The sequence below is a fragment of the Rhineura floridana genome, chromosome 6 (assembly GCF_030035675.1).
Source record: "Rhineura floridana isolate rRhiFlo1 chromosome 6, rRhiFlo1.hap2, whole genome shotgun sequence".
NCBI lineage: Eukaryota > Metazoa > Chordata > Lepidosauria > Squamata > Rhineuridae > Rhineura > Rhineura floridana.
The window spans coordinates 84726136-84752691 of NC_084485.1; the positions used below are offsets into that span (position 1 = coordinate 84726136).

General features: G+C 40.2%; 1 protein-coding gene across 1 annotated transcript in view; it reads right to left on the reverse strand.

The window, feature by feature from the left end:
• Nucleotides 1–2472: 2472 nt before the first annotated feature.
• PIK3R3 (phosphoinositide-3-kinase regulatory subunit 3) overlaps nt 2473–26556 on the reverse strand; it is a 69940-nt gene continuing 45856 nt past the window's right edge. The window contains exons 3-10 of the mRNA XM_061632852.1: nt 26305–26403; nt 19764–19944; nt 18761–18886; nt 16761–16903; nt 15453–15629; nt 14021–14092; nt 13277–13447; nt 2473–10872 (exon numbers count right to left, since the gene is read on the reverse strand). Of these exons, the coding sequence (XP_061488836.1) occupies nt 10674–10872; nt 13277–13447; nt 14021–14092; nt 15453–15629; nt 16761–16903; nt 18761–18886; nt 19764–19944; nt 26305–26403 (1168 nt within the window). The 3' untranslated portion in view covers nt 2473–10673. The remainder of the gene's footprint in view (nt 10873–13276; nt 13448–14020; nt 14093–15452; nt 15630–16760; nt 16904–18760; nt 18887–19763; nt 19945–26304; nt 26404–26556) is intronic.

Genomic DNA, 26556 nt, shown 5'->3' on the forward strand with positions numbered 1-26556 from the left:
ATGGTGCCACTATCTGTTAAAGGGTGCCACAAGTGTCCAGGTAAAACAAGAATGTGGAAACAGCTGCTTTAGTTCTGAAGGTATCCTAGGCTGTCTGATATTTGGGCATTAATGCATATGTGGCTCACTATTTTTAAGCGTGTGTGTGTGCACCGTCATCAACACATGAACGCTTTCTGTTTTATGCCTCTGAAATGCATCTCCGTCTTTCCCATTCACACTAGTGGATAGCGCTTCATAGGATATATTTGTGTGGTGTGGTGTTGTTCCTTCTAGAAATCTAATGTCCATTGTGGGCATGTGCACAGATGTTTGTCTGTGTGTGTTTGTCTGTGTGTACCTTTACTATTTTTCTTTCTAAAATAAAATTTTCCAATATACTAGATTTACCTGTGAAAAACATGAGTCATTTTAAGCCAGGCAAGGATGCGGAGTAGATGGAATAAAAGGCTGATACTTCCTTTCCACCTTTTCTGCCTCCTGTACTGCAAAGGTAAATTTCATTATTTTTAATACAGCTGTTTTGTGTGAGAGCAGTTCTCCATAAAAGAGGTGTTTTAAAAATATTGTGCTGGTGCAAAAAAGCATCCTTTTCTTTTGGGTGCTGGAAACAAAATGGAAGTAAGGGGCATGACAATAGATGGCACCCAGCAAAACTCACACCTGTAAATCAACCCACCCACCCAATGCATTTCAGTGCATCCACATTTGGGTCATATGTGCACTTATATGGGATTTTCCCTTATTGGCCTATCCATGAACCAGGAAAATCCAAGTTTAGCAGTGGTAAAGCGAGGGCTGCCACTTGGATGAGGATGTTGTGTGGATGCTGAAGGACAAAGAAAAAAAACAGACCCACAAGCAGCTTAAAATCCACATTAAACTCGTGTGGATGAGCCCCTACTTTGCAAACATAAAGGAGATGGGGACTTACTTGAAATTCTTCAAACCCATTAAGGCTCTAAGAACACATAAAGGGGTCTGAGGATAATATATACCTAATCGTTGAAGCAAGTATGGAAGCAGCGTTATTCTACCGGCTTGCAGATGCATCAAGACGTAGCCCCATTTAATGCAGATAGGGAAGCTCTAATTGATCTCTTCTTTCTCTCTTCTCTAGCTGTAAAAACTTGCATTCTCACATTAAGATAAAGAAGATGATGCTCCATACCAATGGGAGAGAAAATAATTACTATAAATATGCCCTAAGAAAGGGGGGAGAGGGGAAAATGCCCTTTTGCCCCAATGGCACAAGCCAGGCTAGGCTCTGGATTTCACAGTTCCTCCATCTCAAATTCTCCCTCCATATTGCTTTGCCCAGTTGCAATTCACACCCATTAAAATCAGTGATATGTCTATCATAGCTGTGGCGCCAACAGGGCTAATCATGAGGAATTAACTCTAGGTCAAAGGGTGTTGAAAGTGTCTGCCAACTCTTGCTCCCATTGGTTTTCTAGAACTGCCAAGGCCTTAGTCAGATAAAAGCAAATGTTGGGATCGAGAAACAAAGCTGACCTTAACCTGAAGCAAGAAGCTTTATAAGTCCTTTGAGGGTTTCATTCCCTGCCCTATTAAATGGGTAGGTTGCATATGGCCCTTGGCCTAACTTCAAAAGCCCTCTACAAGCAGTCACTTCAGACCTCTGGCAAGAACAATTGGTCTCTTTCCCAGTTGCCTGCTGGGCTGGGAGGGATAGGGGAGAGAGAGAAAATAAAGGGAGTGACAGGAGCAAAAATGGGTTGATCACACACCCACTGGCCCAGCACTCCTGAGAAGCTGCTTTCAGCCAGCATGCAACCCCCCAACTCAAAAAAGGTTACTCGGCCTGCTCCAGGATGTAATCAGAAAAGGCACCAGTTTGCTGTTACAAATGACATTTTAAAGATGGATTCTTCTGACCAATGCTTGAATAGAACACATTAGGTGAAGTGACTAACTGAAAAGGAGGGTATTCAGCAGTGTTCATTAACAGTTCATGATAAACACTTGAGGTCGAGGTTTAGCCTACAACGTTGAAGTAGGAGCTTGAGTGGTAGCAATAGCGAAAGGTGGTTTTCTTCTTTTTAAATAGTTGTTAGTACTCAGTAACAAATTGAGATATAGCAATGATACTATGCAGGTGGGTGGCCTCCTTCCTTGCCATATTATTACTGTTTTATCATTGTTGTGATGGGTTGCATATTTTAGTATTTGACTGTGTTATGGAAAAGTGGTTGATTAAAGTTTGGCCATATAGGTGATGACTTCAGCTCCAATGATTTTCTTTTTTTGAGATGGCAAATTGCTTGAAGACTGCATGCTCCAACTGCACATAAGATGTTGAAGCAAGCCATATATGTGTTTTCAGTCCATGGATAAACTGAAATAATTTGCCAGCTGGGATTTAAAGTAAGTGCCAGTAGTTTTTTGATTTGTTATTTAACCATTCAAGTATCTATTTCAAAACAGAGTCAACACATTTTACCACTACATCATACCAGCTAAGCTGTATTTCTCAGTTTATTAGAAACAGCGGTCAGTACATCCTTCTAAAACATTACATGTAAATGTGCTTTATTGCAATCTTTTATTGCATTTTATTCTAAAGCAAAGTAGGCCAGAATGCTTAGTGTCTGGGATTCCAAAGCTCAACCACCTATTTAAAAAATAGAAACATACAGTAAGATCATAGCACATTTGGTGACAAGTACAATGTTGCATTACTCATCTAGAAACTACAGTATGACTAACATACAACTGTTTTTCCTCATGAAGCAGTTTCTTTTTAAAGGTTAAACTACATAAATTTGACTACACCATAAAATGACAGAAGAACAGGTTTTACATACCAACAAGACTACCAAACTTACATGCTGGAATTTATATTAAACAAAACAAAGCAAAAACAAATCCCATTGCTCCATGAGAAGCAAACCTTTGACAAATAGCATCCCTTAAAAGGAAAACCAAAATGCATTTCCAATAATGTAGTGTTCATGTGCGGGATGTGCAAAAGGAGTGCACAGTCCTGGTACACCTCAATACAAAATGAAACTACCTCCTCATTCATTATTCCATACACAGTGAGTAATGCTATTATTCTCCTTTGCACATTAGTTCTAGATGGGGTTTTCCCATATTTTTAAAATGTGCAAATGTTACTGCATCTCAAAGGAAATGAAGTTTATATAAAATGCAATCACTTTGCTTTCAATAAACTATAATGCTTTATCTTGAAGCAAATAAGGAAAACATTAAAATGGAATTTTAAATGCACATCAGAAATATTAGTGAGGAGCCCCACTTTTTTGGAGGGGGGAACAAAAATGATCCCAACTTTCATATTGTGGGGTGAGTAAAGCAAGTGCAAATGATGAATTTGGAGTTTCAAAGGGCCAGTGCCACTTATGGCCAATGAATATTAGATGTGTATGTGAATTTATTTTCCATATATCTATATACTACAGTACATACATACAAACACACACACACACGTTGCAGACCAGTACAATCCCATGGTGCTGTAAACTGGCAAAACTTAACAAAATAGAGTCAAATTTCTTTATAGTCAGTCACCATAAAGACCAAACACTCTGCACTTCAAGAAATACAATGCAGTTGGCTGGCATACAAGGGTGCAACACCACCGAAAGTAATAGGCCTATGATGAAGGGGAGAATGTTGAACCTTGAAAATGTTTTTAAATGTTTCTATACAGTACAACACTTCTCCAAAAGTTAAAAAGTGCCCCGAGACGCTGATTGGAGAGAAGTGCAAGGCTCCTATAGATATAGTTAAGATACGAAGAAGTGTGAAATAGAGTAGACTTTAACTAAGAGCCATTGCTACATGCAATACTCACTGAATCAATGAGACACACTCTCCGAACAAGCTTACAAATACCTCATAAAGCTTTTCAAGTTCCAAGCCAAAAGGAAAACATGCATTAACAATAAGACAGGAGCAAGGGATGTTGCTGAAGAATGGTGTATAGTACAAAGAATCTGTGTTAAAATAATGGAGCCAGCCCAAAACACTAGTGCTCGAAGTCACAAACTGATTGGAACATCAGATTTGATAAATGTTCATTATTTATTAGTCAGTGTTGAGTCAAAACATATTCCAACCAAGCAAAGCTTTTAGCTCAGGGCTGAAGTAACAGGTTGCTGAGATCAGATCAGATCTCCTGTGTGTTTTTAGTTCAAAGCAAACCCTTATCAGGCTGGGAGTGTTTAACCTTTCACCCTGTATTCTTCTAAATCTAAATCATCTCTCATACTTAATATTTCCCCCATGGGGCTGCGGAGTGAATATACAGGAAGCACCCAGTTGTATGAATATTTCCCTCTACACACCAAGTAGCTTCAGGATGGTGATTTAGATCATGAAGATGGCACAAGAATAAAGGTTCAACCAGGACTGGTTCCAAAGGGCGGCCATATGGGGCACTGGCCCAAGGGCCCCGGAGCTACAGGAACCTGAGAGGCCCTCCACTCCCCTTCCGAGATCCGCAGCACCATCTACGGATCACAGGGCAGGAGCTTCCGCCTGCCCGCCATTCCGTTGCCCCACCTGTCTCCTGCCTTATAGCATTGCCCTTAATGAAGATGGGGGCCGTGGCTTCCCTAAGGGAATGAAGCTGCTGCCACTATCTTAGTTGATGGCAGAGATGCATGTGCATAGCACGCACGTGTGCCATCTACAAAGATGGTGGCGGAGGCTTCATCCCCTTAGGGAAACCACGGCCGCCATCTTCATTAAGGACAAAGATAAAAGACAGGAGACAGGTAGGTGGGGGGGCTGCGAGCGTGCGCACATGCCAGGGCTCAGGGCAAGCTGATGCCCAAGGGCCCCGGCATGCCTGGAGCCAGCCATGGGTTCAACACCCACTCCCCCAAAGCCACTTATGCAATCCAACTGCACTATCTCTCCAGTTGCTTATGACTGAAAAAAACAACACACGCATGCAATCTGCTCATGGACCTTCTAGCATCTTGTCTAGTTTAGCCCACAGTGCTACTTCTCAAACAATTTTTTCACTTTTTAGGCTTCACTGGAATTCTTCTGTCTTGGGGCTTACAAACAGCAATACAACTGTTTGTACATCTGCCATCTTATGTTAAAGTCACTCTATAACTGTTAGGATAGCTCTGCATAATATAGAGTGATCGAGTGGTGTGTGTACATGTATGCACCTTTCCAAGAGAATTTAAATGTATGGTGTGGTGTATCTTTATCCTACTGACAAATATTCCTGCTAGTGGCTTGCAACTAGGTAGAGACAAACACTGTGGCAGGGGATATGTGGAGATTGTTCTATTCTGCAGGTGTATCATGAGAAGGGGCTATATAATGCCTAATCCAGGTTTGTGGAGGCCTCTCAGGCAAGATCCAACAGAAAATGAGGGTCGGAGTTGGGTCCATCCATCCCTTCCATGCCATTGGCTAATAGCAGGAAGCAGCAGCAAAGTGCCTCCTGCTCACCTTTCTCTCGCTGTGGGATAGGAGCAGATTGCGATGGCTGTAGGGCAAAGAATATGGGAGACTAGTGCCCAGTGGACAGGAAGGAGAGGGCAGGATTTCTCAAGATGTCATCATCTAGCAAGGAGATAGAACAACTAAGACATGTTAGGATGGAAAAGAGTCCCCTAATTACTATAGCAGTGGGCAGATGTAGCGACAGGTTTCCCCTCAGTTGCCTACATGTTGGATGCACTTTCCCTGTCAACTTGGATGAAGCAAGGTCACTATGGTGACAGGAAACAGCTCTCCCACCTTAAGGGGAGTCATGAGGCTGTGGTGCAGTGCGCATCCACACATCCCTGGGTCTCCTAAAGCAGGTAGGGAGCAGTTGGGGGGGGAAGGGAAGAGAAAAGAAGAGTGGGAAGGTGTCAGTGACAAAGGCTGCAATCCAATACACACCTGGGAGTAAATCCCATTGAACCCAATGGAGCTTACTTCTGAGTAGACATGGATTGCAGCCTATGAGAGTAGCAGTAGCAGACTCTGGATACGGGTAAGCTGCCTTGGTGTGGGCCCCAACAACTGCTTGAGTATGTCCACTGCTGATACCAGACCTTGGACAAATCATTATCCCATTTATTTTAAGATGTACATCCTAGCCCAAAACATTCCACTGCAATGTCTTAAAACACTTCAGTTCTGGAATACTATCTTTTTCATAAAAAAGTAATTCTTATTAAAGAAAACAAAAACTGAGTTCATGTCTAAAAGTATAGTTAAATCTTGCCGCACATCAGAAAATGGAGGTTTCAGGAAGCTAAAATGCCAAGTCAGACTGCTTCTAAATGCAAGTATTTTTAAAGGGTGAAACAAATATTGGATCTAAATCTTTACTTCAGGAATATATTGAAACTTCCCAAGGTATTAAGCAGATATTTATGGATTCACATTAAAAAGAAAAACAGGTAGAAGGAAAACAAACCTTGAACATACAATATGCTTACCCGGGTCTGCAGTTATAACTTGTCACCTCACAAAAAAGTTATGTTTTATATCTGCATACACACAATACGTGCTACCACTTCAGATTTTTATTCCGTTAGCGTGAATTAAACAAAAACAAAAACCACACATTCAAACAGAAATAACATTGTTCAAGTACCAAAAAAGGGGCTTTTCGAGACTTGGAAATATGATAGCCAAACATGAAGTTTACTATGTTGTCATGGCTTTCCAACTGACAGCATAATTACAAAAGCAAACCACGTCAAGCCCTTAATATAGCACTACTTGTGTCCACGTTGGCTTCTACAGTATTGTCTGCCTGCTCTGAAAGAGGCTGAAGAATTGTTGCTGTCCCTATTCCTGAGCTTGCGCAGGGTGGCCTTTGGCTGTCTCATACATCTGCATGGTTCACATATATGCTTACTTTTATCCAAACACCTACAGATATAGTAGTAGTACTGGGATTGAAGAGATTTTGCATGCCAATTTATTTGCAAGTATATGGACTGCAAGTGAATTCAGTGACTGGAGGTAGAAAACATAAACCTGGGCATCCAGATTAGAACATCTTGTTTGCTAATCCCCTGCTTTTTCATTTTAGGCTATGATCCTAAGTGTTGCATAACCAGCTGTATATATGCGCAGGAGCATTTGAATGTTTGCATCCTCCACATTGCTTGACAAGTCACTTTTGAAATCCAGGGGAATTTCAGAACTAATATCTGAAGTAGTGCAAAGAACTGTTGTTTGGCGAGAGGGAAACAAGCAGCTCCAGTGTGCACATGCATGCATTTGCGGATACCTACCATGGATTTCTGGCTCACAGACTAGAAAACACAGTGATGCTGGATTTATTCCTACCTCAGTAAACAGGAGATTCAAGTACTTCTTTGTACAACGTAAGTGCAGAGGGAAAACAATGTTGTACCCTCTGTATTAACTCTTCCTGAAATTTCTCAATACCTATGTATTTGTTTTTATGAAGAGTGACTGGCAAAGAAATTAGTCTGCAGAAGTACTGGCAATTGAATTACTTTTCATTCTTGGCTGATCTATTGTACATTGCAATTACCGTAGTGACTGCAGAAGGAGATAGTTTTCTAGTTGTGAGAAAGCAAACTACTGAATCACCCCCAATCCTTGCAAATACACTTCAGATAAACTGTACATATTAAGCAAGAAACTTTCTCCCCACCCAATTTACTGTTTAACACTGTGAAAAAAAATCTACATAATTGGGTCACTGAGATCAATATAACTAACTGCTGGCAGATGAAAAAAGTATTCTACAAAAGCAAGCCTAACTCATTGGCTTTTTAAAAAAACATTCATCCACTTAGCTTCTTCCATTTTGCCATTCTCTTCTGCATTTGTACAAAGATAGCATGTTCTGCTTATAGGGTGATCATAATAATCAAAAGGTGAGCCATGGAAAGTAGGAATACTGCCACTTAGGGTGAGCTAAGCATCACTCATGCGAAACATGATGTGTGTGAAAAACTAGCAAGAACATTACGTCAAGAAAAATGGACAGAAGCTGAATGATGGTAGTAGAACGTTCTTTCTATGAACTTTCATTTGACTTCAAAATGATCTTTCACTTGCCAAATCCATCCAAAAAAGGCTAATGCAAGAGTGCAAAGGCATGTGAAAACCAGATGGACAACACCATCAGCTGTTACTTATTTCCCCAAACCAAATGCAGACAATCAGAAAGCTACATATATGTTTAATTTGCTCACAGTTCTAATAAAGTATGTCAGAACGTGCCAATTTAAAGAGAAGTAAATCAAAGTTCCTTTTAAGATGAAGTGCACATAAAGTTAATTGGAAAATTTAAAATATGAAGCTGAAAGGAAACATACGATTCTGAATTTATTGATACTCCAAACAGAAAAACAGAAGCCAGTGACTTTATATGGGAAAACCCAATGAAGTATCCAGAACAGTAAGGGTGTGTGTGTGTTGTGTGACTCCACCTTATATTGCCAATTAGTTCATTGTTTGATACTTTAAAATATAGCAATTTATTGGGGGGCATGGAAAAGTTTCCCTGATTTTGGATAAGTCAGAACAGACTTTTGTAGCCTAAGCTAATTTAATTACAAAGTAGCATTAGGCAATGTGCAGGTATCAAATTAGAATGTGCAAACTGGTCAGGCCTCCATGCAGAGGAGGGTACAAAAGTCTCACCCTGCTGCTCTGAAAACTGGCAGAATCCAGAGCCACACTTGATGAAAGTAGCATATTACTCGTGGCTAAAGGGGAAATGGGGTGGGAAGGCTTGGGGAAAGAGGGACTTAAGAGATTATAGCACATTAGGTCATTCACTATCTTCTCATAAATTTGAGGACTGGATGGTTCCTCTGACAACCACCGTTCCATTTGTAGAAGTTCATGTTCCCGCTGGTAACCAACACTTAGCTTAAGTGGCAGTAGTTTAGTGCAAAACAAGTGCTTTTGGGACATGTCAAGCAATCTAGTATGGCCCCTCCAGCTGCTTAGTGCTCAAGATTTATCATTTTCCTGTTCAGCAATTTCATATTCTGCATAATACTTCTATGCTCCCTTATAGTGCATTCTGCTTTGTGTAAACATTAGAATCTAACAGTCTGGGGGTTCAAGGTGGCACTGAAGGTAGGATGGAGCCAGAAAAGATCCAGATGTCCCAGCTCCCTCGCATGCACTTCCTATACTACACAGAAAAAGGAAAGACATCATATTGAATCTACCTATTTGTCCTTGTTGTGTAAGCAAGTGTTTTAGCTCAAATATAATCTTTAGAAATTACAACAAATCAACAAGGGAATATGCGTAGTGACAACAAAAGTTAAATACAGCATTTTAGGAGCACAAATTCTCAGTCTAATGGATCCAGTTCTCACTATTTGTTAGAATTTCATTATTTTATGTTAGATATAATCCAGATGAATCTGATGATGGCAGAAGTCCAAGCAAAGCTGTTTACATACTGATAGATTCTACCACTTTATATCTTGACTATTCCCACTGAATTCAGCTATCCAAATATTTGTCTTATGGTAAGCCAGCAATGAATTCTAAGGGTATATAACCTGTGCAATGGAATTAGTGATTTAGGGTACAATCCAAATGCATTACAAATACAGTTTTATAGCAGTATGTTTCAGCAGTATGTAGACAGCACCCTATGGGTTTTTTTGTTTTTGGTTTTGCAAGCCATTGAGAAGCAATCCATTGCACGTTTAAAGTTGTTGTTTTTTTTAAAAAGAAACAAACATTTTTAAACAGAATATTCTTTGCTTAGTATCTTATAAACATGCCAAGTGCCAGCTTCATTCTGGTTTACATTTCAAAGCTTAGTATTTTTTAAAAACAGAATCTGACATCCTTGGAAGAAAGGAAACACATTTTAAAAGTAATAAGGGGGAAAACTGGTGCAGTTATGTCAGGTGAGAGTTTTCAAAACTACACAGGAAGTTTTAGCTTTTGTTTCTCTCTTCAAGTTTTGGCAAGTGTGTGATTGCAAATGCAATCTCCCCCCTCCCACCCATAAGTGCTAAATCTAGCAATGAAACAAGTTTTGGTGGGTTCAGATTTGGTTTCTTTTATTTGAAGACCTATAGTACTGTTGAAACCAAAATTTTGTTATGTTGGTAAAATATAAAGCAATATTTCCTTGAGGATATTCTTTAAATAAGAACCTGAAACTCTCCCTATAATTCCTTTGGTCTCCTCTCACCAAATACCATGCTACATCAAGATGAGCCCTCATTTTTAAGTTTGTCTGACTTGCAGCAAAGCTGCTAAAATTAACAAGGAAAAGCTTCTGGAGTAGAGACTTTCCCCACATTTTCCTGGAGCTTAAGACTGAAAGACATTACCAATACCTCAGAAAAACAAAATCCAAGTAGAAGTTCCGCTGATGGTGCCTGGCAAAAATGTTCTCTCCGCAGTTTTGCTTCTAGATGTTTCTGTATGTATTTTTAAACAGTTAACATGTTCCTTACAGGGAAAATGAGAGAGTTTCCTTATATAAAAACATAGCTGATCTTCAGGTAGCACCAGGGCACCAACCCCAAAGCTATTATTTTGTTGCTGCTAGGTCTCCAATTCACATTCATCAAATCATTTCTTGTGCAAAACAAGCAGTCTTAAGGAGAAAGAATGCCCTCTGGGTTTTAGTAAAAACTGTAGAAAAGAAATCTGAGAACCAACACTTCACCTATACTTCACCCTCCTAGAATTTATCTACAGAGGGAGGGCATCTGTGCGTTGACAGGATAAGCAAGTCGAACATTGAGGGAGTCATTGTGTTGGACAAGGGAGGTATGCTGGTAATGAAGAACTAATTCTTTAAGGGTACTATATAGGTTATATGGCTCTGCAAACCCATAACCTCTTGGAGTGCTGTAAATCACACAGTGTTTAACTTCGCCATCAGCTCTGTAAAAAAAAGAAAGAAAGAAAAGAATTAAACATGATAGTCAACTAGGAAGGTTACAATTGGCAAGACATTGAAGGGTCATGATGAATAAGAAGAAACATTGTAAACAACAGTATGCATGTATGCATGGCTTTTCATTCTGCAGTGAAGACCTTCCTTTTTTTGGATGGCTTTCAAGTTGTAAGAATTTTAAGCTCAGGTGGAAAATGGTTTTAAACCTGCCAGAAATTGTTTTTAGTAGATACTTTGTGTTTATATTTTCTGTATTTGTATTATATAATGCTATTTTCATTTTCTATTGCTAGCTGCCTTAAATTCTGTCTGAGGAAAGGCAAGGTAAAAATGTTTGAAATAGTTGTTGTTGTTGTTTTAAAAAATGCAAATCTATTACCAAATGTACATTTGCACAAAGTTCCTTTCAAGCCCATTTTGGAGGGAATTAATGGTAATTGGTTTTTTTTATTCCTATAAGAGAAGTACCACCTGTTATGGAACTTTGTGACAGAGGAACTTTGTGACAGAATAAGTGCAGCAACTTGCAAAGTATGTTCAGAATTACAAATTATCCACAATCTATGAGAATGTATGTATTATCTAGCTTTTGTAAAAACCCATTTTACTTATGTCACAGGAGCATGAAAATAGTTAACAAATTTAACTTGACTGCACTACTACTACTACTACCGTTAACAAAAGGCAGATTGTGGAGAATTCCCAACAAGTGTACATTTAGACCAACTTTCTGCAACCTGGCGACCTCTAGATGTTTTAAACTGGAACTTCCATCATCTCTGACCATTGACCATGTTGGCTGGAGATAATGGGAGGTGGGGATGGGCTATAGTCCACGAACCTCTGTTGGAAGATTCACAACAAACAAAAGAAAGGACTTCTTCACACAGTGCATAGTTAAACTATGGAATTTGCTCCCACAAAAAGTAGTGATGGACACCAACTTGGGTGGCTTAAAAAAGGATTAGACAAATTCATGGAGGATAAGGCTATCAATGGCTCCTAGCCACAATACTTATGTTCTACCACTGTTGGAGGCAGCATGCCCCTGAATGCCAGCTGCTGGTAATCACAAGTGGGGAGAGTGCTGTTGCACTCAGATCCTGCTTTTGGGCTTTCCATAAGTTATCTGGTTGGCCACTGTGAGAACAGGATGATGGAGTAGATGGGCCATAGGCCTGATTCAGCACACTCCTTTTTATGTTCTTATGCTTTGCATGCAGAAGGCCCAGATTCAATCCCTGACATTTCTAGTAGGGCTGGGGGAGAATCTTTGCTAAAATCCTGGACAGCCACTCCCAGTATTCATTTATTTATTAAATTTATATCCCGCCCTTCCTCCCAGAAGGAGCCCAGGGTGGCAAACAAAACACTAAAACATCTTAAAAACAGACTTTAAAATATTTTAAAACAAATCATCTTTTAAAAACCTTTTAAAAAAGCTTTAAAAACATCTTAAAAAGCAATTCTAACATAGACGCAGACTGGGATGGGGTCTCTACTTAAAAGGCTTGTTGAAAGAGGAAGGTCTTCAGCAGGCACCGAAAAGATATCAGAGAAGATGACTGTCTAATATTGAAGGAGAGGGAATTCAGTAAATACTGAGCTAGGTGGACTAATGGTTTGACTCATACAAGGCAGATTTGTAGCTACTCCAAAACTACCAGAGCACCAGATTGGGGAAGGCTGGTTTAGACCATACGCCATGTTATATTGTACGTGCTAATAATTATGGAGCAGACTAAGCAACCGAAGCTATTTGAACTGGATATGTTGAGACCTCAGTGCTTTGTACTATAGTATCCAAGGTCTTTATGAAGAAATCCCAACATTTCCACCAAAATAATGTTTTTCTGAGCAAGTTTTAACTATATGATTTGGAAGCAGTAGCGAACTGAAAGACTCTTAAAGTAGCTGTCCATATAGGCAAATCAAGACACTTTGTATTTTTGCTGACTGGATATAATGAAGAGACTGAAAGCTTAAAATACTTTTGTCAAGAGGACTAGCTTAACAATGCAAATACCAAAGAGCCTCTAACAGTATATGGACTATGGGGCTAAGGTGGAGGAGAGATTCAATTGTCTAGTTCTTTTAGTATCAGTTCGCTGAGCCAAGTAAATTAGTAAGCAAATTGTCCATATAAGAGAGTCCAAGCAAGTACTCTGTATTATCCCCATGTCTCTTTGTTGCATTCTCCACAATTCAGACTTTAAACACTTTTCAGTTAAGAAAATCTAAGGCAAAAGGATATGCAAGAGATGCAGCCCAATCCTATGCATGCTTATTTTGAAGAAAGTCCCACCTAATTTATTATTCAACGTGGCTGACTCCCCTGCAAGTGCACACATAGATTGTAGCCTAAAGGAAATCCAGGGAATCACTACTTACACCACAGAACAAGCATAACAGCCTTTCTTGCTACTTTCTCGAATTAAAAATGCTCCATCAGGTTTCCCACAAAGCATATCTTCTGCTTGGATGCGATTGATATCTCCCACAAACCAAGATGTTTCATCATAATGTGGCAGATTTTCATCCTCCTCATTTGTAAAGTATGTACTAGGAAGAGACAACAAATCTTATTTCCTTAATGCAGGAATCTTTCTGTATTAGGATTACTTGTTCTTGCATGAAGCAATTCATGCAAATAACAACAGAGGCCTAACTCACATGATGATTTTTAAACCACTGTTAATTCTTGTCAGAAGCATATACAGGACCAAGCCCTGGAGGAAATCAGTAGTTCTTATGCTGCACAAGAAGATGCTTCCATTGTCTCAGATGCTCACATTTCATTCAAATAAGATAATACTAAAATATTTTTATTCGTTTAAAGGAAGCTACTAGTTGTAACATATTTACCACTGGTAATATACAAGGATGGAGTTATTTTTTTCCTGACTGATTCTTCTGGAACTGTAGATTGCTGAGAGAAAACTGCCCTAGCATTATTTGGTCATGTGTATAAGATCTTCAGACACTGTCACTTGACAAAGAAAAAGTGTACATGGTCATATGGCAATCACACACATGTACACTAAAACAGAACAATAAACTCCTGTGGTACAATTTTTCTATGCAGTTTGGTCATTCATATTGCAAAATTCAAACTAGTTGTCCAGAAACACTTACTCAAAGTTTTCATTTTTTATTCCAAGCCAGTCATTTATTCGTTTCTGCCTCACTCCTTTATGATTAAGCCAGCTGCCAATAAGAGACAATACATTGTAATGCAGTCTAATAGTTAGGATTACGCACACACAAAAAGACAAACAATCCCCCAAATTCCTAGGCCATAAGTGTTCTTCTCATAGCAGTGTCGTTACTGAAGGAATATATCCAAAACTGCAGAAAAAGCAGATCCAGTTGTATTTGTTGTATATGGATGCACACTGATGCAGCATTTTGAGCCTTTTGGTAAATTGACTAACTATGGTACAGACAACATCTCCTCTATGTAAGATTTTTGTTCACATCCCTTCCCTCCGCCTTCGGCTCTCTGTCCCAGCAAACTATGGGAATTGCCCACTGGATGTCCCAATTGTATTCAGGAGGCAAGCAGTTAACACTAACTTGAAAAGGAGCTTATCTATGAGGTCACTGGTTAGCTCTCTCTGCTGACTTGTTTCATTCAACATGGATTCGGTATAGGTTGTCTTTCAGTTCAAAGCTAACAAATTTAGCCAGAACCAAAATTGTACCATGGATTAGAGTTATTAATAAGCCATGCAGTTATTCCATGAGTGCTGAAAAGGCTAGCCAACTGTTAAAATCCTTCCATGTCAAGGGCTCAGCTTCCCTTCCATTAATATATTCAGGCCACCGTTAACAGCAACTGTGCGAAAGGCTTTTAAAATGTCATTTGCAAGAACAGCTCTCCCAATTACCCACCAGTCCATGCTTTAAGGTCTGTTGGAGAGCGCCTGCTTGTAGCTCCAAGAGTAGCTGCAGTCTATTGTATGACAGTGTGAAGTAGGGCCTTTCTGTTATGGTACACTGAATGTGGAACTGCCTCCCACTGGAAATACAGCTGTTATCTACATTGTCTATTTTCAAATGTTAAGACATACCTGTCCCATCAGGTATAGGGAGATGGCAGATTATTATTTTTTTTGCTGTTGACTGTTTTATTATGCTTATGAATCGTATTTGGGGTTTTTTGGCTTTGCATGCAATAATGTTGTGTATGTTTTATTGACTTGTTTATGTACTGCCATGGGAACCTTTGGAAGGGGGGGTTATAAATAAAATAAGTAATAAGTAAAAAGTACAGTGGGACTGATCTGGGTTGGGACCCTAGCAGGGATAAGGGCTTTAAACCTTAGAAGGCATGAGGAGCCCAATTTGGCTCAGGAGCCAGGGGGAGTGTTAAAGGCCCCTACCCCCACCAGGTCCTAATCCAGCTCAGGTCCACTGTGCCCATTTACTTTTAACATGACACTGACACAATTGATAATTTTATGAGTGACATCTTGTCTACCTAGGCCCTCATAGCTGTACTTAGAGGAAATACAGAATACTGGACACTCGGTAACTATGCTTGGTAACTATGCTTATTACTTACACAAGGTACTGATCTCTAATTTTGCGCAGCTGCATAAGATCAGGTTTGATACTGTTCATTTTCTTGTCAGTTTCCCGGTTGTCCAGTGCTTGGTTCTTCAAATCCTGTTCCAGTTGCAGCTTACTATCATGGATCTCACCCAGACGTGATTTTAATTTTTCATAATTCATCATAATTCTGTAAATAAATGTCTAGTGTTTTTAAAGGTTACAGTTATGCACAAACATACACAACAGGCTCTTATCTTAAAATATGCATTGATCTCATCTACTGCTAAATAGTGTGTAAGGACTATACTGTTGTATACCCTCCCTGCTTAATCCACCAGATGCCCACTTTATTAACATTTATGCACAAGTTTTGTTTTGTTTTTTAAAAATTGTATTTCCTATGTGGATTCTGCTGGTTTAATATAGTATTGCTAATTTTTATTCCATTTGTTATTTTTATTACGAAGAATCATTTTTAAACTTTATTGTGAATTCTCTTGGTGACTTTGTTAGATTTAAATAATTTTTTTAAATGGAAGCAAGTTGCCCTGCTACTTAATACAAGTTGCCATACTACTACCATTCAAATTTCAGAAGTCATTTTGCCTGAATAAGATATCCGGCACTGGCTGGATGCTTATTCCATGTTGTCTCATTATCTAATAAATGATTTTATTCAGAATCTATACTATTAATACTCTTAAGAACTATCTTGCTGAATCAGTCCAAGGCCAGCTATATCTAGCCAACTGTCTCCAACATCAACCAACCAGATGCCTCTGAAGCATAACAGTATGATGTTGATGGCCATCTGTTTGTCCCCAGCATCTTGTATCAAGAGATGTGCTACCTCTGAACACTTACGTTCATTTAGGTAGCTGCCCTTTCCTATACCTTTTCCAGCTCTATTAGAATTCTACCATTCCTTTTTCAGATGGAGTCTATCTGGAGCTTTTTCAGCCTGCTTGATATTGCATTTCAAGCAATTTCATCTCACTGACTGCATATGAGCAACTCATTCCTTAATCTAGCAAGACTTACTAAAATTTAAATCTGACATGGGAAGAAAGCTTCTAAGTTCAACAGACCACATAATGTGCAGTCAGTTTTTGTCCAGTCCAAGTGTGTAGATGATACTGCCATAACAAAGATGTTGACTGTTTGCACAGTATTTATGTAATTAAAAGTAATATTAAATTGTACATCCGATGCAGGCATTTTGAGGGTTAGTGAGACTAATTATAATTATGCAGAAGAGAAATGCAGTTACTGTATCAGGTCAGGGATTGAAACAAATGTGGCATTTTGGCAGATGTACCTTTCAATTTCCTTCTCGTTTCCTTCTCTTCTAAATCGTTCAATGTATTCTTTGCTATATTGCTCTTGGGTGTGACACTGCTCTTCAAATATTTTAATTGTTTCATTAAAAGCTTCTATTGCTGTTCTCTTCATTTGAATTTCCTGCACAGAAAAAAAAAACTATTTCAATGACCTTCATTGGCCACTAGAAGCATAAAGCTGCAGAACTAACTTCTATTTTATTATTTTTACATAAATCAAAGCTGATCAAGTGTGGTTCTGAGTTTAAATAATTTGATTAAATATAGAAAAGTTCATGATTCTAACACTGAGAGAATTATCAATTTAAATATCTAATCTACATGAGCCTTTGATCAGTTAGGTACGCCTACACTGACTCCTTTCACCTTGAGAGAAAAGTGACCATGTAAATGACAACTACAACAACTATTATTATCATACAAATTCACAAATCACTTCATACCATAAAGCCATGGAAGTGGTGTCCAAGATAAAAACAAAATAAAACAAGTTCTAAAAACAGTAAAATTATTTTTAGAAATTCTAAAAAACAATTTGTTCAGATATACAATTGTTCCATAAGTGACTGGTTCACGCATCTCAGAGAAAGCCTTCTTAAATAATGTCTAATTTTGGCTGGTAATCGATTCCAGAGAGCTGGAACTGCAACACTAAAAGCCTAGTTTCTAGTATAAGCTAAGCATACTTCTGGGCATATGGTACTTTCAATAGTACCCATATGAGGAGTACAGTTGCTGGGCAAAAATAGATGGGGCAATGTGATCTCTTAGATACTCTGGTTCCAAACTGTTTATGGTTTTAAATGCTAAAACCAAAACCTCAAACCATGTCTGGTAGCATATTAGCAGCCAGTGCAGCTCCCTCAGCAAATGTCAACATATGATGTTGACACGGTGCATTCTGCACTAACTACAGCTCCTGCGTTGTGACTGAAGGGAAGCCCTTCAGAGCAAATTGCAGTAATCTAGTCTTGAGGTTACCAATGCCAAGACCACAGTGGTCAAGTTATCACAGTCCAAGAACAGCCACAGCGGTCTTACCAACCCTAGCTAGTAGAAGGCACTTCTAGCCACCAAGGCCTCCTGTGCCTTGAGTGACAAAGATGGATCCAGGAGCACCCTCAGACTATGTACCTGTTTCTTCAGGAGTGCAACCCTGTCCAGAACAGGTAAGTGACCTATCTCCTAGACACAGGAACCACTCATCCACAGGTCTGACTTGACAGAGTTTAATCTCAGGTTATTGGTTCTCATCCAGCCCACCACTGCACCTAGACATGGTCCAGAACCTGCAGACACTGGTCCAGAACCTGCATGACCACTCCCAATTTAAATGTTAAAGAGAAACGAAGTTGTGGATCATCAGAATACTGATGACACTTTGTTCCAAATTCCCTAATGACCACTCCCAAATGCCTTGCTTTCATGGAAACATTAGTTCGGATGCAAGCCATACTTTTTCAGGACTGAAAGATTATAAAATTTTTTCCTGCCAATCTTCTGCTGGGCTACTACTTGAACAGAGTCCTGATGAAGTGTTCCACAGCGGGGCAGGCTCTCTTTGACATGTTGGCATCCAAGACTGCACATTCAGAATGCCATTCATTCAAAATCTGTAACAATTCCCTACAGCCAGACATTGTTCTAGCTATATGTTGGGTGGGAACAGATTCCTAATCCTGTGCTGGCCTCTGACATGCAATGCAGATGGTGGTGAGGAGGGATTTGCAGGGAAAAAGCAGTGGGTGGGAACAGTGCATTTCTAAGTTTTCCTCCCAGTTAGTTTACCTGTGTAACCTCTCCCTCTAGCTGCTTGTGCTCCATGCAGGCTGTAACACCAGGTTTCTCACTTCAGTGAGGAAAAGTGTGCAAGTGAAGGTCAATCCTCCCACACTTTGGATTGGAGACTGCATGTTTGCTGTCAAACTCTAGTTCAGGCCTAAGTCACCACGACGACATAAAGCAACTGGCAACACACCTGTGATGTTCTGGTGTATTCTTCATATAGTCTGTCATATTCCTTACTTTTCTCTTGATATTGAGTGTGGTACTCCTGAAGCTTTTTCCCCACAGCATCAATATTATCTTCTTTTACCAACTGGTCCTGCATTCATCAAAGAAGAAAACAGGTACACATTTCTGTGAAAGAGATTCAAGTGCTGATCTGCCTGGAGAACTACCCTCATGTAAACAGAAGTTAATCTTAAGCCTGAACATGAAAGCCTCTCTACCTACAAACTTATGTGGTTCCTCTGGGGCTATACATTTGCCAACACATTCTCCCAAACTTTTGAACACTGCCTATTCCAATTAGGAAGTATATATAAATGTTCGAGACGGTAGAGCTAACACATTAGATTTTGGACCTTGTGCAATCAAGCATTTGCGGTTATATATTCAGTATTAACCTTGATATCAAGGGCTTAACTGGCAAGATTTATTTTAGAGAGCATGGTAGGTTTTCAATACTCCAATGTTTGCCCTACAAAAACAATTATACTAATTTCTCTTCGTAAACTTTATAGTTTGGAAGAGATACCAATAATGACAGAACAAATCAATAGACTTAAAGCTGCAATCCAATACACACTTACCTAGGAGCAAGTCCCATTGAACCAAATGGAGCATACTACTGAGTAGACATGTACTGGATTGCAGCCTAAGATCCAGATTTAATAAGAAGCAGGAAATCATTCATCCCTACCTCTCTTGTAAGCTATATTTTTATTTTTATTTTTTTTAGATTTATACCCCGCCCTTTCTCCCAGTAGGAGCCCAGTAGTTATACATGCATAAATATTTTGAACTAAGTCCAGTGAAAGACTATGACAAAGATACATTTAAAGGAGGATATGCAAGTTAGGGATCTCTGATTGGTCGTCTCCTAAATTTGTTCTCACTTAAAACCTTGTCTTTGGAAACAAAATTGTTATGAAAACTAAACATGTATTTAATGGTAATACCGGCTTTGAAAAACTCACCTGCTGGTACTTGGATACAGGATACATAAGCTTCACATCTAGTTTAGGGTTATACTGGGCAAGAGACTCATGGTGATAGTGGTTAATCAGTTCCACAACAGAATGAAAAGTCAATGGATCAGAAAAACCGTATTTCCCATCCTGATGATAAATTTTTATCAATTTATTGTTGCCACCCTTCCTGTAAGAGATAAAAAAAATCAAGCATATCATAATGTGAATTTATGCTGCATACTGTAGGTATACTAAACCAGAACTACATTTTTTGCACTTTATGTTTTCAACTTTAGATATATCATCCCATCCAATATTGTAAATTTGAGTGTTTGAATATTCAGTAAAAAAAGCATCTTATTTAATTTCACAATGTTCACCAATTTTTAAAAGGGTAAAGATTAACCAGAATTTTGACCTTTTACTGCATCATATGATCCAGTTACTTTGGCCTTCCTCATATGTTTGCTACAGAAATTCATGCTAAATAATCTAGGTGGCTACTAATACATCTCACCAGTGTGTATGTTTTTTACTGCTACAGGCAGCTATAGCTAGTCTTCTAGACTCAGTCTCTTAAAAATTTGTAAGAGTCAGAAAAATACAAATTTTCCCCAATCTTGAGTTTTATTTCATAGTTCTATGTTTGTAGAATTAGCATTTCTGGAAAAGCCAAACTATTATTATTTATTCACTAATAGGCAAAAAACCTTGCGGTTTAAGAACATACCTATAGCCCACAGCTATTCTATCAAACTTTAAAAAGCAGGGAAATTGGGCAGCTATAGCGAATGCACCAGGGGAGCAGGAGACCTGAACTCCTCTCTGAGATATTGGACTGCCCTGCAAATTGGTCAAAATGCAAACACCATTTGGGTTGGTCTTTCACAGTCCAATCCACTTCCTGTGTAGCTTGGAAGAATTTGGTAACATGTGCCTCTGAGCATATGGTGAGTGGTGGCAACACCTGCCATCTCCAAAGATAGAGAATTATATTTTTGTATGTTTGCTGGTGTTCTTCTTTGCTTCTTTCCTGTGTTACTACTGTTTCTACAGAGAATCTAAACTAGATGGTGAAGACAGCCTTTTGTGTTTCAAATTGGAGGTTATGTTCTATTTCGGGTGCATTAACAGTTGAATCTGAAACTGCAGTTTGATGTAAAATCAGACTGATTCCAATATGTTGCTACTTCAGCAAGGACTCTAGCTGTTGGGAAAAAGAGGATGCATATTTTCAGCCTGCTATGTTTAAACCACTTCATTTAAGGCAAGGTGGGCACGGTCAATTAAAAACATACAGCACACCTAGCATTTTGTTAGAATATATTTCACCTCCCACTGTTTTATGTTGTGCAAATTGACACACTCCTGAGGTCCACTGGAGACTATTCTGCAGAAGTCAGTGCCATTATTATGTTTGGAGTTTTTTTAGTGTACATTTTGCAAAGTGTTGCTGTACTTCACATATTCACAGAAATAGAAACAAAAGAAAATGATTTCCTATAGGAAACTTCACTAAAATTGCAAAGGAAATCAGACATATTCAAAGTGACCATCTGAACTATATCAACTGTCTTAATAATGTTGCTACCTCCCTGCTAAAACAAGATCAGCACAGCACATATCTTGTTTCTATTATTTGGGCTGATTGCAGGTTTTGCCACAACTCACCATATGCTCAGAGGCACATGTTACCAAATTCTTCCAAGCTACACAGGAAGTGGATTGGACTGTGAAAGACCAACCCAAATGGTGTTTGCATTTTGACCAATTTGTAGGGCAGTCCAATATCTCAGAGAGGAATTCAGGTCTCCTGCTCCCCTGGTGCATTCACTATAGCTGCCCAATTTCCCTGCTTTTTAAAGTTTGATAGAATAGCTGTGGGCTATAGGTATGTTCTTAAACCGCAAGGTTTTTTGCCTATTAGTGAATTTCCCTGCTTTTTAATCCAGGAGGTAAGAAATGGGATCCTGTGCAAGTTTGCTGAGAATGGATGGATCATTTGCATGCTTATTGAGTTCAATGGGATTTACTCCCCTGCAATCATGCTTAGGATAGGTGAAACTGACCACATAGGATGGGGAGGGAAGGAGGAGGAGGGAGGGGAGGAAATGCAGACGGGAGGACTGGGAGGGGAGCAGGCAGGATGGGGAGGGGAGGAGAAGGACAGGTTTGATAATTTGCATGTTTATTAAATTCAGTGCGATTTTCTCCCGTGCAATCATGCTTAGGATAGGTAAAACTGACCAGGGGGGAGGGAGGGAGGGCTGGAGTGGGCAGGGGAGCAGGAAGGGAGAGGGGAAAAGCAGGTCTGATCATTTGCATGCTTATTTTCAATGGGATTTACTCCTATGCAATCTTGGTTAGGATAGGAAACACTGACCATGGGGGAGGGAGGAGGGGGAGTGGGAAGGAGCGTATTGGAGGGGGGCAAAGGAAGGTGGAGGGGAGGGCAGGTTTGATCATTTGCAGCTTATAGAGTTCAATGGTATTTACTTCCATGCAATCATATTTAAGGTAGGTAAAACTGACCATGGGGAGGAGGAAGGGGAGGAGGGGGAAGGGGAAGGAGGGGATTGGAAGGGGATGGGGAGTGAGGGGCAAAGGAAGGGGGAGGGAAGGGGCAAGAGGAGGGGATAGGAGGAAGGAGAAGGGAGGGTGAGTTTGATCATTTGCATATTTTTTTAGTTCAGTGGCATTTATTTGTATGCAATCATGTTTGAAAATGAAAATGGACTGCCTTCAAGTCAATCCCCACCTATTGTGACCCTTTGAATAGGGTTTTCATGGTAAACAGTATCCAGAGGTGATTTGCCCTCTGAGGCTAAGAGGCAGTGACTGGCCCAAGGTCACCCAGTCAGCTTCATGGCTGTGTGGGGATTCGAACCCTGGTCTCCCAGGTCTTAGTCCAACACTGACCCAGGGAAGGGGCAGGGAGTGGGAGGGGAGGAGATTGGGTGGGTGGGCACTGGGCAGAAGGGAAGCCCCTTTCCTTCCCAAAAGGAGAACATTGTAAATAGAATCATTCTTTTTCAGGCTTTCCCCCACCTTTTTATTCTTCAGCAGACACATGTAGCCTCCCACCCAAATTTAAACCAAAGCTTTCCCTGACCACAACCACACCAGGCCTTTATTTCACTTTGGACAGTCATGGCTTCTCTCAGACAATCCTGGGAAGTGTAGTTAGTGAAGGGTGCTGAGAGTTGCTAGGAGACACCCTGTTCCCCTCACAGAATTCAATCAGAGTGGCTGACTGTTAAACCAGTCTGACCACTGAAGCACTCTAAGTGGAACAGGAGTCTCCTCTCAACACCCTTCACAAACTACACTTCCCAGGATTCTCTGAGTGAAGCCATGACTGTCTCACATGAAATCAAAGTCTGGTGTGGGTGTGGCCCCTTGATTAGCCAAGCCCAGCAGCTGGGAGGCTTTTAGAACTCTGACAGTTGGTTCTTACTGAGCATGCCCTGCGCTATCTTTGGGTCCCAGCCAAAATTTATTAAATTAATTAAAAATCAGCCAGGCATTTTTAAAACTTTTAAACTGCAGCAGATGAAGGTCAGAGTATGGGGCAACGTCAGTATTAGGATTACAGGTACTCTGTGAACATGGCTGATTTTTAATTAATTTCAACAGATTATAACTCTGAGAAAAAAGTCCAAAAGGGCTCTGAGGTTTTTCTCTCTCTTTTTACACTTTGAACTGTCTATTCTCTCTGACTGTTTTGTGTATCGCCATGAAAATTGACAGGGTTGTTAAGCAAGCGTTTCTGAGTTCAGGACTATAAGTTATGTTAGGTTTTGTTTTGAAATGAGCTTATGGGAAGCATCAGAATGGCATGGGGGTTGTATTTTCAATTTAACATTGCGGAATGTGAAAAATCCCCGCTGGCTATAGTATACAGCCACTCTCGTGGCTGTATAATTACATTTCTATACCGCCCCATACCGAAGCTCTCTGGGCGGTTTACAACATAAAAAACAAATACAATATATAATATACAATTCATATTCAGTACAATTAAAAGGAAAAATACATCACATTTTAAATAAACATAACTAAACAATAAATCTCAACAATGTACATAACGTAACAAAATAAATAAACCGAACAGTTATAAAACTATCTAAAACTATTCTCCATGTCCCATTCTGCTTCTCCCCACCTAACCCCATCTTCTGTGACCAACAGCACTATAAACATTTCTTCCATTGTCTTCTTTCTCCAAGACAACCCCAAGACGACTCCAAGTGCGATGCTAAGTTAAACTAAACATCAAAACAGGATTCTCTGTAGTTTTTACACTTATGAGTCTTGCATACATATTTATCCAGGGTTAGCAAGAGTGGTGCCATCATCCCTGATCACTGGTTGGGGCTGATGGGAACTGGCAGTCCAAAAACATCTGAACAGAACCACAATGACTATCCCTGGGCTACTCAAACAACCATATTGGCACATAATAAACCATGGTTAATGCTACTTGGACAAGCCTGAATGAAATGTGGGGCCTACATGCTTCTCCACCCCATGCTGTTGCGAGAAGACTTTGGCTGAGTTTAGGTTCACTTCTAGGGAATCCTGGCTTGTTATATTTGAACCAGGAATCCCGATGAAAAACAAACTCTTGTAAGTTTCAGAATCAGCCAGCTTTGAGTAAAACATGGGTTACAAAGCTGACTTGTTAAACTAAGCAGAATTTCTTTTAAGCCAGGATTCCTGGCTTGAGCTAACAACTAGTAAAGATTCCCTATTAGTGAAATTAAGCTCTGCCAAAGTCCTCTTCCTGGCTGTGCAAGAGCGTGTGAACCTAGTTCTTTCTTAGGCTCAGTCAAACAATGTGGCCATAAGGGCCGTGGCCAGAGAACGGCCAGGCTGGGCCCTGGCCGAGGGCCTCTGAGGCCCAGAGGAGCGCCTAAAGGGGCCTTTCTTAGTGTCTGGCTGGGCCCTGGCTGAAGACCCCTGAGGAGCGCATGAAGGGGCCTTTCTTAGGGTGGGAGGGTAGTGCTCCCGTTCTGTGATCCGTGGCAGTGTTGGCTCCCAGGCACCCCCCCCATACAGTCAGTGCAGGCTTCAATAAGCCCTCACACACACCCCACTTACCTCTCCCATCCCTGTGAATGACATGTGCACTACATGTGCATGCCTCCCATCAACCAAGGTGGTGGCAGAGGATCTCCTAAGGGGCTGATGCCCCTGCTGCCATCTTGGTTGATGGCATGCATGCATGCATGCAATTAACAGGGACATGAGAGTTAGGTAGGATGCGCGGATGGGCTTATTAGCCCTCTGCTGCCTGTAGGGGGGGTTGGCGCCGTGGGACCGTGGCAGGCTGGTGTCCAAGGGCCCAGTCATGCCTGGGGCTGCCCCTCGTGGCATCATTTTACTGGAAGATTCTACACACGCTGAGACCAGGAACAAGCCTTGGGCTTATGCACTCCCTCCATGGATGCCTTCACAGCAGAAGAATGTATTAACTAACAGAGACAGCTCACATTTATTTGTAGATGACTGCTATTAATTCCTAATGAGAAAAATAAAGCACTACATTTGGGGACATTGTAGTGAAGCAAAACCTACCTACCAACTCCTCATACCAAAGATACACAGCAGCTAAGAATAACCTCACTTAAAGGCAAATCTAGGCTTGTAGGGGAGGGGAAAGGTTTATGATGTCCCATCTCCCACCAGATTAAGAGGCAGATACATTAGAAAATGCCAACCAGGTAACAGTTGCGGTGGCCAACTTTGCCCTAGCTGCAAAAAAGCTAAGAGCAAATTACGTAAAAGCAAAATGCCCACCACCTTGTAATGATTGCAAATTTTAAGTTGTATGGTTTTAATGGTCGTATGGTTTTAAATTGTTTGTTGTATGCTGTGCAATGGCTAAAAGCAAATAAAGCACTGATTTGTTGTTGTACATTAGAAAAGGATACAGTGCAGAACATTTGAAAGTGTTACTTACCTCTGTCTCTGTTAGGTTTCGAAGAAGAGGGGGTAGGACAAGATTTGACATGGTGAAGCAATAGCCTCAGTGATGGATGGATGTGTGGGAGAAGGGAAGGGAGTGAAACTGGGAAAGGACTGAGATTCTTCATCCTTCCCTTTCCCATCTGACTTTTGGCCATTGGTCAAATGATGGCATTTCAAGAGGGCTGTGTGTACTTTGTGCCAGGAGGACATTCCAAATTCTATGCCAAGACTGCAGTCTTTCTAGAACAGGGGTAGCCTGGTGCTCTCCATATGTTGTGAACGACAACATATGGAGGGCACCAGTTTGGGTACCCCCAAGCTAAAAACTGGTTTTAAAGAGAAAGAAAAGAGTAATTCTCAGGATGCCGAATTTCAAGTTCTTTGATGCAACATAAGCTGTTCATTCTGCAGTATGTTTTAAAAAAGGCTTAGAAATGTAAGCAAAGTTCCAAGACAATGAAAACACAGTTGGGGGTTACATTCACACTAGCTACAAACACTAAAGCAATTTATCAGCAAATGCTATCCACTGTTTGGGCAAGACACTAGACAGGGCAAAGTCCAAATTATTTACCGCAGTGTCAGTGTATAGTCTCCCTGTTTCTTTGTTGATGCGTCCCGCACCAAGAATGTTCCATCCGGCATGTCTCGTAATTTGTCGTTTACCTCTTCCCTGGAAGAATGAAAGGTACATTAAAAACACAGTATTATCTTTAACGTGCACTTATTCATAACGGCACCATTAATTGCTATGAGTGTGTATGGAGTTCCTCTGTTTTGTGTCTAAAATTATTACACATTGATTGATTGATTGCATTTGTATACC